The 18,762-nt window shown below is 28.1% G+C and overlaps 5 protein-coding genes across 13 annotated transcripts; 3 read left to right on the forward strand and 2 right to left on the reverse strand.

The window, feature by feature from the left end:
• Positions 1 to 1,086: 1,086 nt before the first annotated feature.
• Positions 1,087 to 3,097, forward strand: LOC122520601 (ADP-ribosylation factor GTPase-activating protein 1). The gene is made up of 7 exons (XM_043640719.1): positions 1,087 to 1,245; positions 1,317 to 1,598; positions 1,987 to 2,195; positions 2,251 to 2,365; positions 2,464 to 2,553; positions 2,626 to 2,801; positions 2,883 to 3,097. Exons 1-7 carry the CDS (start codon positions 1,186 to 1,188, stop codon positions 2,989 to 2,991), a joined length of 1,041 nt encoding a protein of 346 aa, XP_043496654.1. The 5' UTR covers positions 1,087 to 1,185; the 3' UTR covers positions 2,992 to 3,097.
• Positions 3,098 to 3,205: 108 nt separating this feature from the next.
• On the reverse strand, positions 3,206 to 4,959 carry LOC122520603. Of its 3 annotated transcripts, XR_006304569.1 has the most exons (4): positions 4,189 to 4,950; positions 3,898 to 4,095; positions 3,583 to 3,804; positions 3,206 to 3,435 (listed from the first exon to the last, which is right to left on the reverse strand). XR_006304569.1 is itself a non-coding variant. In XM_043640725.1 (3 exons), exons 1-3 carry the CDS (start codon positions 4,530 to 4,532, stop codon positions 3,786 to 3,788), a joined length of 495 nt encoding a protein of 164 aa, XP_043496660.1. In that variant the 5' UTR covers positions 4,533 to 4,959; the 3' UTR covers positions 3,206 to 3,785. The 3 variants fall into 3 exon arrangements, 2 of the variants coding, with proteins under 2 accessions (XP_043496660.1, XP_043496658.1); XM_043640725.1 differs by having other exon boundaries at positions 3,206 to 3,804; positions 4,255 to 4,959; XM_043640723.1 differs by having other exon boundaries at positions 3,206 to 3,804.
• Positions 4,960 to 5,227: 268 nt separating this feature from the next.
• LOC122520600 (ATP synthase subunit beta, mitochondrial) lies at positions 5,228 to 8,475 on the forward strand. Its single transcript, XM_043640718.1, has 7 exons — positions 5,228 to 5,360; positions 6,138 to 6,341; positions 6,459 to 6,722; positions 6,811 to 7,154; positions 7,273 to 7,498; positions 7,581 to 7,810; positions 7,892 to 8,475. The coding sequence occupies exons 1-7, from the start codon at positions 5,252 to 5,254 to the stop codon at positions 8,063 to 8,065; spliced, it is 1,551 nt and encodes a 516-aa protein (XP_043496653.1). The 5' UTR covers positions 5,228 to 5,251; the 3' UTR covers positions 8,066 to 8,475.
• On the reverse strand, positions 8,291 to 10,989 carry LOC122520602 (EP300-interacting inhibitor of differentiation 3). 3 transcript variants are annotated; one of them, XM_043640722.1, is made up of 8 exons: positions 10,871 to 10,989; positions 10,062 to 10,220; positions 9,895 to 9,996; positions 9,684 to 9,814; positions 9,365 to 9,479; positions 8,988 to 9,278; positions 8,803 to 8,921; positions 8,291 to 8,720 (listed from the first exon to the last, which is right to left on the reverse strand). In XM_043640722.1, exons 2-8 carry the CDS (start codon positions 10,150 to 10,152, stop codon positions 8,667 to 8,669), a joined length of 903 nt encoding a protein of 300 aa, XP_043496657.1. In that variant the 5' UTR covers positions 10,153 to 10,220; positions 10,871 to 10,989; the 3' UTR covers positions 8,291 to 8,666. The 3 variants fall into 3 exon arrangements, with proteins under 3 accessions (XP_043496657.1, XP_043496655.1, XP_043496656.1); XM_043640720.1 differs by lacking the exon at positions 10,871 to 10,989 and adding an exon at positions 10,608 to 10,731; XM_043640721.1 differs by lacking the exon at positions 10,871 to 10,989 and adding an exon at positions 10,312 to 10,592.
• Positions 10,765 to 17,186, forward strand: LOC122520599 (vacuolar protein sorting-associated protein 41 homolog). Of its 5 annotated transcripts, none has more exons than XM_043640714.1 (14): positions 10,765 to 10,981; positions 11,085 to 11,222; positions 11,315 to 11,597; positions 11,856 to 12,054; positions 12,143 to 12,297; positions 12,377 to 12,617; positions 12,704 to 12,968; positions 13,040 to 13,543; positions 13,623 to 13,959; positions 14,043 to 14,279; positions 14,390 to 14,434; positions 14,563 to 14,636; positions 14,846 to 14,904; positions 16,907 to 17,186. In XM_043640714.1, exons 1-13 carry the CDS (start codon positions 10,958 to 10,960, stop codon positions 14,897 to 14,899), a joined length of 2,556 nt encoding a protein of 851 aa, XP_043496649.1. In that variant the 5' UTR covers positions 10,765 to 10,957; the 3' UTR covers positions 14,900 to 14,904; positions 16,907 to 17,186. The 5 variants fall into 5 exon arrangements, with proteins under 5 accessions (XP_043496649.1, XP_043496648.1, XP_043496647.1 ...); XM_043640713.1 differs by lacking the exon at positions 16,907 to 17,186 and adding an exon at positions 16,408 to 16,472; XM_043640712.1 differs by lacking the exon at positions 16,907 to 17,186 and adding an exon at positions 15,614 to 16,132.
• Positions 17,187 to 18,762: the final 1,576 nt, after the last annotated feature.

Genomic DNA, 18,762 nt, shown 5'->3' on the forward strand with positions numbered 1-18,762 from the left:
ATTCGATTTCATATGGACCATTCGTACGTGTACTACTACATGCACGTATGTGTATATGTATGCATGTATTAGAAACGTTTCACGACGTCCCTTTCAGCCCTTCGTCATCGTATGAACAGAACTGCTGCAGTACTCTACGGTTTACTACTACTGAACTTCGTAATGAACTTCTTTTGTCTTTGTTCACCCTCTCTTTCTCCTTTTGTCCTTTTTATCCCTCTTTCACGCGCTTTCCCCTCTCCTCTACCGACTACTTTACTCATCGACTACCATATCCATTCATTCCTCACTTTCCAACCAAACCAAAACCTTCTCCTTCCATTTCGTTACACTTTTACCTTTATTCCTATCCCCTTTCTTTTCTTTTGTAAATTTAATTATTCGATAGTTTAAACGTAAATGTTCGTAAAATTGTTTAAAAATTAAGATACAAATACGATTAAAGAAAACATTTTCCATTCAATGCTATAACAATGAAGGTCACATAGTTCATTTTGTATTACTTTCGTTTCTTTTTGTTAATAGAGTTAGAATAAAATTATATCTGTAGTGAAAAGGTATCGTGTTGGTAATCTTGTGAAAATATCGTTTTATCGACGCAAGATTAAAAGGTGAAGATAATTAATAATATATTAATAAAGTAAATTATAGCAATATAAAATAATAGAGACCCACAAAAATATATTCTTTTCTATCACGAAAAATTTAATAAAATATTCACAAAGTTAATTGTATTAATAAAATGCTTTCGTATATATATACATATATATATATATATATATATATATATATATATATATATACATAAAAATTATTTAAAAATATCGAAATGCATAATCATTTAATTAAATTAATAATTTACAAGAATAAAAATTAGTTACTGTGTGTGTGTGTGTTTTTGGTAAATTTAATATTATTACAATTATATTTACAATCCTCCTGCAGATAGGCAACCTACATGGTAAACACGCGTTAGGAGGCAGTGTTGCATACTTTCAGACGTTCAGTTGTATATCGATATTTCGATATTTCGATTGAATCTATATATATCGATATTAATATCGATATATTTTTCTCTATCCTGCGCGGACATTGTTGCATATATATGTAAATATGTGTGTGTAGAGCATGTATCGTTGGCAATGCATTTAATTTGTGATACATATATTGACTAATATTGACATTATGGCTAGTCCACGTACTCGGCAAATTTTAAATCAACTTAAAGTCAAAAATGAAAATAACGTAAGACATTAATTACCAATTAAATTTTATCAAAATGAACTACGATTGTCTACTATCATTTTATTCTTTAGAGGTGTTTTGAGTGTGGTACACATAATCCACAATGGGCTTCAGTTACATATGGCATCTGGATATGCCTTGAATGTTCAGGAAAGCACAGAGGACTTGGAGTTCATTTATCATTTGTACGATCCATTTCTATGGACAAATGGAAAGAAATAGAATTAGAAAAAATGAAAGTTGGCGGTAATAAACTAGCACGAGAGTTCTTCGAAGCTCAACCTGATTGGGATCACTCTATGTCTATTTCTCAAAAATATAATACTAAAGCAGCTGCGTTGTACAGGGATAAGGTCAATAATACCATTTACATTCTATATTATTATTATTAATCTTTTGAGTGCTATGAATGCATATATGCATTTAGTATAAGTTGTCAGCGTAGACTATAGACGCATATATGCATTTGTTGATATGAATGCAAAGAATGCAATGTCGGTTTGTAGGTGTTGATAATTCTTTCAAGTTTCATCGCACCTGAATTATGCTGGAAAGAAAATTTCTAGCATTATTTCATCTGAGAGAAAAACGATTATAATTTGTTATTAGCTACGCCAAGTATAATTGATCAATGGAACTAGCGCTAGCAATAATGCATTCCATTCCTACAAAGTGCTTTAGCCTAAGAGTATTCACCACTCAAAAGGTTAATTATATTTAAATGAATTTGTTTATTTGTAGATTGTTACATTAGCGCAAGGAAATTCTTGGAGTCCTACCGAATCCAAAGTAACCGTATTTCAATCCCAACAACAATCGGAACAACTAGATCAATCTGCTTATCAAAATGATATAACTGCCAGTTATCAGAATGCTAATTCTCCTGCCATTAAAGCTCAAACTGAATCTTTCTTTGCTAGAAGACAAAGCGAAAATGCTAATCGTCCAGAGTATGTAATTCTTAGCTTTTCTTGAAATTTTGTACTTATTCTATTTATTTTGTAGAAATATACCGCCCAATCAAGGAGGTAAATACAGCGGATTTGGTTTCCAAATGGAAGCACCTCCTAAGAGTATGTCTCAAGAATTTTTTGACAATGCTGTATCGTCTTTAAGCAGTGTGAGATAATTTTATATCGTTAAAATTAATTTCAACATATGTATCTTTACATATTACTTATCAAATTTTCATAAGTATTCAAAAAGTTGTCTTTGTAGGGTTGGCAATTATTTTCTTCTAATGCGTCCAAAATAGCATCTAAAGCTACTGAGAATGCCATTAAAATTGGAGAACTTGCAGCATCCAAGGTTAATGTTTTATTAAATATTTCATTATTATTATTTTACTAAGTTCAACGAATAAATGAAAGTAATTACTAGGTAGGAGATTTGGGAAGGAAAGGTTGGGGCGATATTGGTGGTATGAATACAGCAGAACAAAGTCAATATAGCATCGGAGAGCACTATCAAAGCTCGCCAAATGCTTACCAAAATAATATTGACAAACAATCAGGTTCTAATGAAAAATCATCTTTAATAACTAGCCCTAGCACAAAGTAAGTATGTCATTAAATACGTCATTTAACAAATTTATATACATGCATAGAAAAATAAAAAATAAATTAAATCTGTCTCAGGAGTCCTACTACTTACCCAAGTTCAGATAATTCTAATTGGAATTGGGGCGATGAATCAGAACAATCGAACGATACATCAATGGATGTAAACTTCCCTTCAAAAAGTTAAAAGTAGGAAATTAATAGCACTTTAAAAGTGTCATTTATCTCTATCTTCTATGCAGATTAATGGAATTTGGAATCTACAAATAATTTCACAGGGTGAAATTCAAAAATAAAAATGAAAAGAAAGCTAATTGTATTATCTTGTAAAAATTATTTTATCAAAATTAATAGTATTTAATTATTTCTTGCATTTATTATAAAAAGCATTAGGACTAGTATTGAATATAAAGTATAATTTATTCTCTTATAAATTCACATCTTTATAAATGTGTAACGTATTACTTGCCGATATATGCACACGTATATATATATATATATACTCATTTTCCAGTAAATGTATCTGCTACGTATATTTAATTTTAACGATATTTTATGATAATAGATACACAATATTAATTAATATAGTTGTTTCATTGTAATCGCCAAATGAATCACTTACATATGTAATCTAAAAAAAAAAGAAATTGTACAGCAGCAATGGAAGTAAAATAATAATGTTCTATAAAAATGTTTATAACAGTTATAAAATATATATTATAACATTACAGTTATTAAAAATAATTTATTTTATTATAAGTTAAGAGAAGGCGTTAACCTAAATTAATACAGTTGCTATCAGAGAAGAGATTCCAGTGATTGTCATAAATGTATGATGCTGAACTCTTAATGAAAATCGATGCATTACAGGTATGTGGCAATGATAGTAAACATATTAATAGGATTTAGTTATGTTAAAATTACATTACAAATAAATATTTACAAATTCAAGATACTTTTCAACATCATTTTCTTTTCATATTATTTATTAGTAGCTTTTCTGTAAAATAAAAAAAGCAATTAAATAAATTTAATACAAATTTCAATAGAAATATATAAAATTATAATATATTGACCTAAAAAAACTACTTACTTGCTCGGATAAGTTCTTATATTTTTATTTTCGTTAAGAAGTTTTTTTAGATGTAATATAAGTTTGTCTTGTTGAGGTGTAGTTGTAATTCTATTGTCTATTACTGTAAAAGCTTTGTAAAGTATATCTTGATTCGGGTTTGAAAGCTTAATGTTTTTCATGTTACAAGACAACTTATAAAGATAACGATAAATTTCTCTGAAAAAAAGAAAAGAATATAACTGTTTTAACAGATAGGATCCTAAAGAATAATTAATTTAAATATAATAATTATTATATATATAGAATTACCTATAGTCACACATCCTGTTGTCGGAAGGATTTTTTTCAAACAGAGATATAAAAAGTAATACTTGCCGGATTAATGTATTTTTTTTTTTAATTATTTTATGTTCGATCCAATCATCTAATAAAGATGTATTTTTCTTTACGATCTTGGATTTACTTTTTAAATTATTTATCATATCTTGAATATCATCTTGAGATTTATTAGAGAGAAATGTAGATATAGCAGCTATATTTTTATGCCCATAAAGTTTAAGACTTTTTAATAATAAAAATTTTTCATGTTTAGTCCAATTAGATTTAAATGCAGAACTGCATGCAGAATTCTTATCGTCTGTATCGTCACTCATTATAAATAGTCAATCATAAATATTTTGTTTGTATATAACTTAAATATAGGTTAACCATTACTGTACCAAGGTATAGTGAAAAATATTTTTATTCTCACTTGTTATGTTAAAGAACTTTTTCGCAAGATTTCGGTGTAGGAAACTTTAGAAAATTAAATTTTAATGGTAAAATAAATGAAGACAAAAATATCCCTAGTCAAATTGTAAACAAGGAACATATTGTTAGCACTTACGACACATATATATTTTATATCATTATTAATATATAATCGCAATATTAACATAGCATTTTTGAAAAAAGCCTCTTTTACTCGTAACAAATAAAACTTAATTAATTTTAAAGTTGGTTTTCAAGAAAACGCAAATGAATAAACATTTAGGTATAAAACCACAATCATTTTCGATCGATTGCAACACTAAGTAAAAATAATTAGTTACGATATTCGAGAATTGCATCAATTTGATATTAAAGATGAAAAAATAAAGAAAAAAATTTATTTATACTTGAATGAAATTGTTATCATGTCAATTGGAAAGAAAGAAGAAGGAAAAAACGGAAATTATCGTTAAAATATTACATGATCACATTAGTGAATATAAGCGTGCGCAATCGATATGCGCAATAGAATTGTAACAAGTTGCGTATGCGCAATGTAGTCAGGGGATATGGACTGCAGTAGGGAAGAATACTTTGGTAGTCTTTCCTCACTTGACCGGCCATGATGTTAAGCGCCGTATCGAGGGCAGCCGCTGGGGCCCTAAGGGCCGTCAAACCCACCCTTTTTCAAAATGAAGTTGCTAAAGTAGCTGGTGCCGTATCAGTGGATAGTAAGTAGATTATAGTTTATTATGTATACTTCATTATTCCACGTAGAAAATTCCGATAACGTGTAACATCCCTTTTTCCGCTGTCTCCACTGTCTCCATCGTAACTTTTCTACAGAAGAAACTATCCGTTTTAAATATACGTTTTAAATATTTATTCTGTTTTCTTCGTTAAAGAATAAAGAATAAGAAAGTTTCGACCTGAGAAATCGCTTTTGAAATTGTCATTTACGAATACCTTTAAATGTGCTCTCCGTCCTAACGATTATATAATTGTATTATTCGAACGGATCAGTAAGATACTATTGTAACCAATATGGCGATTATATAGTCTGTCGAATTATTCTCGCAAGGTAATACTTTTTCAATTTATTGTACATCGAAAATATTTAATAATTACGAAATATGCGATTTTTTAAATCCCATTCTTAAATCTCCGAAAATATTTCATACACTCTTTTTATTTTGATCTAATGACAAGTAAAGTATTTTTCATTCATTAAAATTTAGAGTCATGTCTAAAACTTTATAGAAGAATAAAATACGAATTATTAATCATTGATTGTAATACTCAAGGAAAACTATATAAATCATTTTATCTGAAAAAATACTTCATATATTTTATATTATGTAACAACATTTTCATAAGTGTTATGTAGTCCACTTCTATTGTTTAGACATCAGACTGATTTATAAATTTATATTATATTAATCAATAATAAATACAATTTATTCAATACTTTTCGTTTCTAATATTAGACAAATTGATTTTATTTTTAGAGAAAAACTATGCCAAAGCAGCATCAGCAAAAGGTGCTCAAGGTAAAGTTGTTGCTGTCATTGGTGCCGTCGTGGATGTACAATTCGAAGATGCTCTTCCACCTATTCTTAATGCATTGGAAGTACAGAACAGAAGCCCCAGGCTAGTACTGGAAGTAGCCCAACATCTTGGTGAAAATACTGTGCGCACCATTGCTATGGATGGTATGTGTATCATAGTTGAAATAAATAACCAATATTTCAAAATATATTAGCAAATATATTAAATAATCTTGTGAAATGTTATTTTTATATAACTGTCCTATCGTAATATATTTATAGGTACCGAAGGTTTGGTACGTGGTCAGAGTGTTTTGGACTCTGGTTACCCTATTCGTATTCCTGTTGGTGCTGAAACTCTGGGCCGTATTATTAATGTAATTGGTGAACCCATTGACGAACGTGGTCCCATTGGTACCGATAAGTTAGCTCCTATTCACGCAGATGCACCTGAATTTGTAGAAATGTCTGTAGAACAAGAAATTTTAGTAACTGGAATTAAAGTCGTAGATTTACTTGCTCCTTATGCCAAAGGAGGAAAGATTGGTAAGATTTAAATAATAATTGTAATCCTGAATATACTATAGTTCTATTTATATTATTGCTTATCATTTTGTTTTTTATTTAAATATAGGTCTATTTGGTGGTGCCGGTGTTGGTAAAACTGTGCTTATTATGGAGCTTATTAACAATGTTGCTAAAGCTCATGGTGGTTACTCTGTATTTGCTGGTGTAGGAGAAAGAACGCGTGAAGGCAATGACTTATATCATGAAATGATTGAATCCGGTGTTATTTCCTTAAAGGATAAAACTTCTAAAGTAGCACTTGTATATGGTCAAATGAACGAACCACCGGGCGCTCGTGCTCGTGTAGCTTTAACTGGTTTGACTGTAGCCGAATATTTCCGCGATCAAGAAGGACAGGATGTACTATTATTCATTGACAACATTTTTAGGTTCACACAAGCTGGTTCAGAGGTACGCTATTATCAGTTAAATCAAACTTAAATATATAATTCAAATAATACTTTAATATGTTTTCCTAAAGCTTGTTAATATTATTAAGTTTTATATCTTCTTTTATATTTTTATTTAGGTATCAGCTTTGTTGGGTCGTATTCCATCAGCTGTAGGTTATCAACCAACCTTGGCAACTGACATGGGTACCATGCAGGAACGTATTACTACAACCAAAAAGGGATCTATTACTTCCGTACAAGCTATTTACGTACCTGCCGATGATTTAACAGATCCTGCTCCTGCTACTACCTTTGCTCATTTAGACGCGACCACTGTACTGTCGCGTGCTATTGCTGAGCTTGGTAATAACTTTTTTTCATAACAACTTATTTATCAAATTTTACATCTAGATAATTTCTAATGATTTTAATTATCTGTAAATAGGTATCTACCCAGCTGTGGATCCGTTGGATTCGACATCTCGTATTATGGATCCCAACATTATTGGCGCTGAACATTATAATATCGCTCGTGGTGTACAAAAGATTTTACAGGATTACAAATCCCTTCAAGATATCATTGCTATTTTAGGTATGGATGAGTTGTCAGAAGAAGATAAGCTTACTGTCGCACGAGCCCGTAAGATTCAAAGGTTCTTATCTCAACCTTTCCAGGTAAGAATTGTCTCATTTTTTATTTTTATTTATTTTGTGTATTGAGAGAAATTATTTCATTGATAAAATATTGTTAAATAGGTCGCCGAAGTGTTCACCGGTCATGCTGGCAAGTTAGTACCATTACAAGAAACCATTAAAGGATTCCAAAAGATTTTAGGTGGAGAATACGATCACCTGCCAGAAGTTGCATTCTATATGGTGGGTCCGATCGAAGAAGTAGTAGCTAAAGCTGAAACATTAGCGAAACAATAAATTGTATTTGTTAAAAGTCACGCCATAAACGTACCATAATAAGTCTATGAGAAAAATCATCAAACGATTAATCGTTAATATTTTATTTGTGGTAAATAATATAAACATTCTTGCAAAAAGAACGATAGTTCATATTTTAAAACATTGTTTAGTTTTACTTTCTGAAGTAAAATATAATTATCGAAATATACTATAAATATATACATACAATGTAATAAAACTTCATTTAAAAAATTGTTAAACTTTAATGAACGTAATAAGTAAACAGAAATTTTATACAATTCGCGCTAATGTAAATTTCGTTTTTTAAAAATTTCCTCATTTACACTTAATCGCAGTAATCATATTGTCGACAACATATACAATTTTATGGTATATGTTAGATATAAATAAAAACTATTTAAAAATAATAAACCCTTGTAAGATAACTTTGAGCAAAACTATGAGACAACTCATAATTTGTTCATTTATTTTTTTCTTTTCATTTTTTTTTTTAATAATACAAAAATATATAAAAATATTTATTTACAACAATGCAACACATTTGATTGTTACAAAAACCCTGTAGGAATTTGTAAGTGCTTTGAGTATGAAAATTAACTTAGGTTTTGAAATCTAACATAGGCCTTTCTAATTTGTACACATCTTTTAGAACCTAAAAAATAATCAATTAGTTTTATAGATTCAAAAATAACTTTTCATTTGTATGTTATAATTAGATTAATAATAATAATTACTTTCCACTGCTCCATATTTATAGACATGACATTTTGAGTATTCACATGTGTACCAGCCTGTTTCCTTTGTAATATCATTTCTTTGGAACAAAGTTGAATTACAAGTATTCCTGTATCATCTATAATAACAAAATGTTATAAATAACTTAATTATGCACTCATCAAAACCCTAAATTTATAATTACCTTTAACTAATTTAATGATACCATCTCTAACAAGAAACGAAACATATAACATGTTTTCTATCGTTTTACTAAAATCATCTGGATGTAAAATTAGGCGAAAAAAGTCCAACGGTTTTTCATTATTTTTGTAATAATATTTTATAAATTTCTTTATTTTATCTACCGTCTCTTCTATGCTTTCCTCATCCTTGTTAGCAACTACCACGTTTTCTGGTGATTTCATCACAGCTTGAACTTTACTAGCCATTACTTTTTTATTAACTACTTTTTTTTCTAACGGTGCTAATGAACCTAAAAGTATATAAATTACCTAGCTTATAAATTACTAAATTTATTTTTAGTAATAATTTAATTTATAATTATAGCTTATAAATTACCTAGCAAAGTTGTATATTCAGGTACTCTTTTAATATGTTTAGTTATTTCTGTTTCTAAAACAGACCAATCTTGATTTTCTAATAACGTATCTGGGAGCTTAAGTATGTGGTGTAACTAAAACATATAAATATATTAATTATTGTATTCTTTCTCTCTCTCTTAATACTATACATCTTCTTAGCAAATTTAATTAAATCTCTTTGTGCTATAATAATATGCGGAACTTGTGGTGAATCTTAAAAGCCAAATAAAAGCAATACCAAATACAGCACGCAGCTTTATGCGTTAAATCATAATATAATGGGATTAAATGCTTACGATTTTAGTAGCAAATTCTCCGTGATTGTATGAACTGATATTTTGTGTTAAAGATTTAGTACATTTGGTTAAAATTTTAGATGATATATTGATTGCTTCGGAATCAAAAAATATTTCCTCCTGATTCTTCACTGCAAAATAAAAATTGTTTTTTTTAGTAAAAATATTTGTTTCAATGAGATAAATCATTGCATAAAACAAAGTATAATACTTTTGTCGTAGAGGCTTGTTTCCAGAACAGCGGTATTTCCTTCCTTCATAACTTCTTCCAAAGTTCTAAGATCATTTACGTCCAACTGTTCATTTCTTTCTTCTAAAGAAAGAAAAAAAATTAGATAATATTAACATTTAATTAAAATCAATCATAATATTACTTACGAAGAGACAATGCACAGGACAAAGTTTTCCATAAAACTTTTTTTCTATCATTAGATGATCGAATTATTGGAGACACCTCAGATTCTGACATTTTTCTGTTCGTTATTTTATACAAAAATAGAAACTTTTTTATATTTTTTTGTATTAATTATTCTAAGCCTGAAAAATTATTACAGATGTAAGCATGGTGTATTTGTGTATTGAAACTTAAGAATATATCAATAAATGCTATGATCAGAACCTTATTTACCTTATTTACCGTATCAGCACAATTAGTTTAATAACGAATATTATTACTAATAATTAAAAAATGTTATAAAGATTTATTATTAATAATCATAACACTAGAAAATGAGATAAACAAGTGGTAAACTTAACCTTCTACGAATTTCAAGGAACTAGGGTTTAATAATAAGCATCAAACTTAGTGATCTAGGTTAGGTCAAATCGATTTTTCGATAGTAAAACTAAAAATCGATTAATTTATTTACTCACTTATTTAAATGAAAATTAATAAAAAAGAAATAAAATTGAATAGAAACAAACCTGCTAAATAATTATTTTCATCTGAATTTGAGTTTCATTGATTCGTCGCATTTTTTCATTATTCTCGAATTGTTTTGAGTGGTGAAAAAAAAATTATGAATGGAAAAATATCGATAAATTTAATCATTTTTATTAATTAATAAAATATGAATAGCTAAAATGTGAAATATTATTTAAATTGAATACTCATCCGTTTTATTTTCTATTTATGAAAGATATATCTAAGTGCAAAATACAAAGTTCAGAAAAGCAGGTGGGCTTACTTGGATGGTATCAAAACGTGTCTGCAACGTTTGACAGTTCATCGTACGCGTTAGAAGTTTTCCTCGAGAATAGAAATAAAGAAATATATGATGGAAGAGAATAACGTTAAAGTAATATGTTTGGAAAGAAATCTTAATAGAATATTACTAATAATAATAAAATCAATTAATGAAACATTAATAAGACATATTTTTTAACGAATTAAACTTTCAGACCGATCAGAACAATCAAGATGACTCAGATTCTGAGATAGATGAGGTTGAGCCTAGGCTTAAATATGTTAGAATGCGAAATGATTTGCAACATATTTTACAAAATGATGCCGCCAGTTGTATAGCTGTCCATCCTAAGGTAGAGATATTATTTTTCTAATATTTATTATCTAAAAAGATGTTATCTATTGAGATTAAGAGGTTAACTATGCGTCATAATATATATTTTAGTTTCTCTGTTTGGGATCGCATTGGGGTATGATACATCTATTGGATCATCAGGGCAATAACATACAATCTAAAAGTCTCCAAGCACATACAGTCGCTGTCAATCAAATTTCCATAGATCACAATGGTGATTTTATTGCATCTTGCAGCGATGATGGCAAAGTATTTATTTACGGTTTGTACAGTGCTGAAAATAATCACAATTTAAATCTTGGTAGGCTCGTCAAGAGTATCGCTATTGATCCTAATTATTATAAAAGCGGTAGCGGAAGGAAATTTATTACAGGTATTGTTGATTAATTATTCTGTTAACCCCTTGTGCCATAATTTGAATGGCAGTACTGCGTGCCTTATTCAGTGCTATATTTGATGCTTTTTGTATTTTGTTTGTCAATTTTGTTGCCACGAGTAAGACTTGTGTTTTTCATGCTTAGACTCTAAAGCCTATCATGAGTCTTACACGTTTTTATAGTCCAAGGGGTTGATAAAAGTATTTTATTGTATATAGCGTTGTGAGATATGTTATGTTGATTTTTTTTTTTAGGAGATGATAAATTGATTTTATATGAAAAAACATTTTTATCCAGAATAAAGCCAACTGTTCTTTCTGAAGCGATAGGTGGAGTAAGGTCTGTAGCATGGGCTGGCCAATTTATCGCTTGGGCATCAGACACAGGTGTTAGAGTTTATGATTTAAATGCTAGATGCTCTTTAGGTCTCATTAAATGGACTAAAACAGATGAGTAAGTAATATATTCTAAATGAATTAATTTACAATCTATATATAAAGATATTATTTCAGAAATGTTTTCAATACCATGTTTCATGTAGAGCGCTACCAGAACACTATAGATGTAATCTTCGGTGGTCAGATGATCGAACATTATTGATCGGATGGGTGGATATAGTGCGTATCTGCCAGATAAAAAAGAGATCGATGCAAGAAATGGTTAATAGAGATTTACCCGAATTCGTAGTTGATCCAGGTAAATTGTTTATTATTTACATTTGTTTAATTAAAAAATATTTCCAAATTTATATCTTATAATACGATTTCGATTTTAGTTTCAACGTTTCAAGTGGATTTTTATATATCTGGTATCGCTCCTTTAGACAATCAATTGATATTATTAGGATGTTTAAAAGAATTAGATAAAGATAGTAAAAGTCAAAGACCAACTTTGCACATTGTTGAACCAAAGTGCGAAGATTTCTCTGTGATTTGTGCTAATTCATTGACTTTAAGAGGCTATAAAGAGTACAGCTGTAATGACTATCATTTAGATTGTTTGACTAGTGAAAACAGGTGAGAAATATTCTATAACATGTTTATCTTATAGAGCATGATTAATTATTTATTATAAAAATAACAGAAATATTTTACATATTTAGGTATTTTATTGTAAGTCCGAAAGACGTAGTTGTAGCGAGTTTGTATGATTGCGATGACAGGGTTGAATGGTTAATAAGTCATGGAAAATTTGAACAAGCGTTAGAAGCTGTTAGTGCTAGTAATGGAAAAGAATGTAAACGACATACTTTAGTTGACGTGGGTCGTGTATATTTAGATCATCTGTTAGCTCGTGAAAAGTACGACGAGGCTGGAAAATTATGCCTAAAAGTTTTAGGCCGGGATAAAAAATTATGGGAAGAAGAGGTTGGTTGTTTTAAAAGATAACAAAATTTTGGTCATACGTTTATTATTGCAAATATTTTTTATCTTAATAGGTTTATAAATTTGCAATGGTTCATCAATTGAGATCTATTTCTTCTTATCTTCCAAGAGGTGATGTAAGTCTAGATCCATTAATTTACGAAATGGTTTTATACGAATATTTAAAAATGGATCCAGATGGTTTTCTCGAGTTAGTTAAAGAATGGTCACCAACATTATACACGGTAGCAGCTGTCGTGAACGGTGTTTTGGAACATCTACTAGTTCACAAACAACGACAAAATGTTCTTTTGGAAGCATTAGCGATTTTATACATTCATGATGGGAAATATGATAAAGCGTTGGCGATGTATTTAAAATTAAGACACAAAGATGTCTTTCATTTGATACAAAAATATCAACTATATAACTCTGTATATGATATGATAGAAGAATTAATGGATTCGGATGCGGAACGTGCAATACAATTTCTTTTGAAAAAAGATAATGATCAATTTAGAGTGCCGCCTGAAATAGTTGTTCGTAAATTGCAACAAAAACATCTTTACTTATATATGGTATATAATAAGAATGACAAATAATTCAAGATTAGAAATTCTAATATAATTATGTAATTTAAAAATTATTGCTTTATAGTATCTAGACGCTTTAGATAAAATAGACACAAAAGATTCCAAAGGGAAATATCACGGATTATTGGTACAACTTTATGCGGAATATTCCAGAGATAAACTACTTCCACTTTTACGTCGTTCCGATAATTATTTAATACAAGAAGCATTAGATATTTGTAGTCAACGAAAGTTTTATCCAGAGATGGTATATCTTTTAGGAAGAATAGGCAATATATCCGAAGCTTTGGCTCTTATGACTAGAGAATTAGACGATATGGAAAGTGCTATTGCTTTTTGTCAAGAGCACGACGATGAAGAATTATGGAATGATTTAGTTAATTATTCGTTGGACAAACCAAGTAAATAATAACTTGCGGTATATCTTAAATGAATACATTTTCTCAAGTTTATTTAACATTATGTAGACTTTCTTATCTTTCAGAGGCTATCACGTTTCTTCTACAAAACATTGGAACGTACGTTGATCCTAGACTAATGGTACAGAGAATAAATCCATCATTAGAAATACCTGGATTAAAAAAAGCTTTAGTTAAAATGATGTGTGATTATAATCTGCAAGTGTCTATACAAGAAGGATGCAAGAAAATTTTATCTAATGATTATTTTAATCTTCACGAGAGATTGGTTCGTTGTCATCAAAAAGGTATACTTATAAACGGTATGTACTTTGGTCGATAAATCATACATTTTTATACAAAATATTTGTATTTGTTATTATTATTATTAAGCTTTAATCAATCTTTATTTTTGATTCATATATTCATTCAGATGATCAATTGTGCGGAGCGTGCCATAGAAAAATTATTATGGGAGGTACGAACGATAAATATATTTTCTTTAAAGTAATTAGAAATATATTTGTTATAATTGTAAGCATAACCTAAACACGTATAGATATCTGTGAAAAGTTTTAATGGTTCTAATTGGAATTGTTATTGCAGAATCCAAAAATTTAGTAATATTTTATTGTAAGCATTCATTCCACGAGGACTGTTTACCAAACTTCAAATTAGTAGTATGTAACATTTTTGTATATTAATTTTAACCGTTTGAATCCCAGTAGTCTTTAGAAAAATCTTATCAACAAATACCAAGCAATATGACTAATTACAATTTTTTGACAAGAAATCTGTACAGCTCTGTTTTTGCTGCTTGTGGAATTCGAACGGTTAATATTTCTTCTTAAAAATTACATAATATTTTTATTGTTATTTATTGTTTTAGGAAAATTGTGTAATTTGTAATTCACAAAAAGAAACATCACCAGGTAGGAAATGATACAGGTAAGATCTTACAAACAACATTGTACATTGTTTCAATTATGAATTGCTATAAGCAAGATACACTCACACAGCTTAGGGAGATGTTAGTTTGTTTTAATAGTACATTCATTTTCTTGCTTATTACTATCATTGTTTATATTTATTTGATTTAATTGCTTTACGTAATTTTAAAATATTTGGTTTATTGCAAATTAATTTATAAATCATAATCATCATACCAATTAAGTAATTCTCTTTTTATCAATTAATACGATAAATAAAAAAAGAATATATTTCTTAATTTATATAAACTAATGCAAGACGAGAAAGATAAATTACAACGTAGATTTCATTTCACATATACGAAAATAATTTTATGAATTTTAAAAATTATATTTAGTTATTATTTTGATACTTTATCATTTTCATTTGTACTCTCTGTTGAAATATCAAAACTTAATATGGATGTGTTACTGTCGTTACATTTTTTTCTGATATAAGATATATCATTTGAGCACAGCGAATCAGTCAAACAATTAGAACTTATTGATTCATCGAACAATTGATTTTGCTGTAAATACGTAATGAAAATAATGATTGCATATATTTTTATCATTTTAAAAGTACATTTAATAATAAGAAAAAAATACTTGATCAACCATCCTACAAGTCATGCACAAATGATCAAAATCGCACATATTTGCACGCCTATATTCCATTTGTTGTGTAGGTATAGCGATCTTTGAAATTTCATCAGTTGAAATAAAATCCTGAATTTCTGGACATATGGAAAATGCCTTAAAATATTGTATCGTAAAATCTACCACGTGGAGAGGTTTTACTGCAAAAATAATAAAAACAATTTATCGAGAGGCATGAGATAAGTATATCAGTAAATCTCTTTGTATAATTGTATAATATAAATAATAATTAATTAATTAATTAATGTAAAAATACATTCTATATCGAATAATATAAAGATTTTATTGTATTTTATATATATATTATATATATTCTTGTATAGACTGAATTATTCTTGATATTACCATGGATAAATTAAATTATTAATATGTAAGTTAGCTTACCTATTAACAAAGTTTGTGTATAGTCGGCTATTAAATGCTTTACTTCAACGTGATCAGTTAAATACTCAATGAATTTTGTTACTTCGTTACGCTGTAAAATAACGATCAATCATTATATATATTTGTTTAATCAATTGTCTAATATACATTAATAATGTAATTTATACTTTTTCGTCTAAATATTTAGAAAACATTTCCATATCCTCCATCCAATAATCATTTCGTATCGCTATTCTAAGTTTTTTATTCATTTGCTTTACACTTTCTAAAGATTCGCTTTTTAGCACGTAAGATGTTGACGACCAATTGTGTTCTAATATTTTTCCTTTTGGAGATAAATATGTTTTCATATTTTCAACACTTCCATTTTCATTTTCTATTATACGTTCAATCGTGTATGCTTTCACATGATTCTTATATAATTTCATGTATTCTGCAGGAGTGCACTTCTATATTGGGAAATTAAAGTTAATATTTAATTAGTAAACAAAATTGAACAAACAAGGTAAATAAATATAAATAAACAATGTAGAACTCTCTAAAACTATATATAATAACGTTTATTATTTCTAACATATTGGCATGTAGCGATATTTCCATCAATCGTTATGTTTCCTAATGTTAAAACTCCATTGTAATTAATAATTGAAAGATATCTCATAAGTAATAAATTTGTCCCTTCACTTAGTAGTTTTATATTCTGTGAATATATTAAATTTTTATGATTCTTAACTCTGTTACATTGATACGTTTGAGTTGTTTTTATGTAATAACTATCGCCTTGAATTCCCATAAATAATGTTTTTTCATTTAAGCTATTTTTATAATAAACGTACCTGGGAAATCAATTCTCTTTTTATCATAATAATAAAACACACACAGGAAACATGATAATAGTTGAATTAGAGATAAACTAACTCAGTCCTTTTTTCTTCCAGACAATTGAATTGATTTGTTGCCGAACAGATGACTTTTGATCCACAATAATAATCATCAATATTCATGCGGAATTTTGTATTAATTAAAAAGTCATATTTTAGAGGACCGGTAATCTCTATGGAAATGTTACAATTTCCAATTGATTCTGTCTGCGTTATTATTTCATCTTTCAGACAAATCAACAAAGTTTCTTTAAAGCACAATACTGCTAGTTTGCTATGATCTAAAAAAATATAAATAACAAGAGATTTAATTTTCTAATTAACATTTTTTTGTATATCATATATCTAATTGTATATTATTAACAAAGCGTTTCTATGTAAAATAAATCTTATTTAATTTCACGTATAAATGTATATGCAAATAAATATTTTACAATTATATATAAGATACAAAAAAAGAAAAGTTTTAATTTACCAATGTGAAATTTGGGATTCCATTTCAGTAGATCAGAAGATTGATTAAATGTATTAGCCATTGCGGCAAAAGTAAACTAAATTAGCACTAATTTATATTATATAGTGTTACGAACGAAATTATTTTTGTATATGTAAGTATACATTTTGCATGCTTGAGATGAGAGGCGAAGTGTTGCTAGGTGAGAAAACAAAACAGAAATGAGAAGAGAGCTAAAAAGAAAAGAAAGAAAAAGGGACGATCATGAATAATAATCATCAGCGAACTCGTAGGCAGGTAGCTGTGTTAATAATGATCTACATAATACTGATATTCGTAATTTTATTTTCTGTTTAATTGATTACTCATCTTTAGTTGTACATCTGTGTTATCAGTTATTCTTGTAATAATTAGTAATTTTGAGTATTTACTTATCTGTAGTTGTTTATGTATGTTATTATTTATTCTCTTACCACTTGTTGTATTTCTGTATTATCACTTATTTTAATAAAGCGTTTTTTTAATTACCAAACAAACCGTAACAATTGTTTAGCTTAAAAAAAATTATGTTAACAGAATTTCAACAGTTTTCAAAATCTGAAATTGGAAGGTACGAATGGTTGTTCTTTCCCGCCAAATTATTCAAATCTTTACAAGTTAATATACACGATCGTAGAGTTAATTATTCATTTTAGTCATTTGAATTATTATAAAATGTTATTATAGAATATTACTCTAAAATATTATTATTCATATAATAATTGAAATTATTTTTTATTTTATTTTATTAATAGCTAACATGACTCATGTAGTAGTTCATCATCTTAATTTAGGCGGAATATACAAAATATAAAGCACATACAAAACACTGTCAAGTATTTCAAAAGCAAAGTAAAGAATTTCATTTGGAGATATTAATTATATAATTTGATGAAATAATTAATTTATATATATTTTGATACGTAAACAATGGAGAATTTTAATCAAGAATACATCGCATCGATTCCACATAAGAATGAATTGCGTTGTATTATTTGTGAAATTGATATTGAAAAAATTCCGAACTTTTCGATTAAATCTAACTATCATTGGCAAATTTTAAAATGCCGGTAAAATTGATCATATTTAATTAAATTATGAAAATGAACTTACATCATTTTCGTAATATAAGTGGTACAATTATTATATTTAAAATCATTTAATCCATGTATGTAAACGTTTATATTTTAGAATGATAATTCAAATTATTAAAGAAGTAATTGTATCGCCAATGTTTGGAACAACTGGTTTAATATACATTATCGCCTCAAAGGAATTTATTGAAAGCGATAAATTGAAAACACATTTAAAAAATTTGGATATTTTAGTAAATTCTCTATATATTTAATTATATTTTATTTCCTTTCCCATAATAATATTTTTAATTAATTTATTTTTATAAGTATGCAGAACCACAAGC

This window comes from Polistes fuscatus, unplaced genomic scaffold, assembly GCF_010416935.1.
Source record: "Polistes fuscatus isolate 324 unplaced genomic scaffold, CU_Pfus_HIC Scaffold4, whole genome shotgun sequence".
Classification (NCBI taxonomy): domain Eukaryota; kingdom Metazoa; phylum Arthropoda; class Insecta; order Hymenoptera; family Vespidae; genus Polistes; species Polistes fuscatus.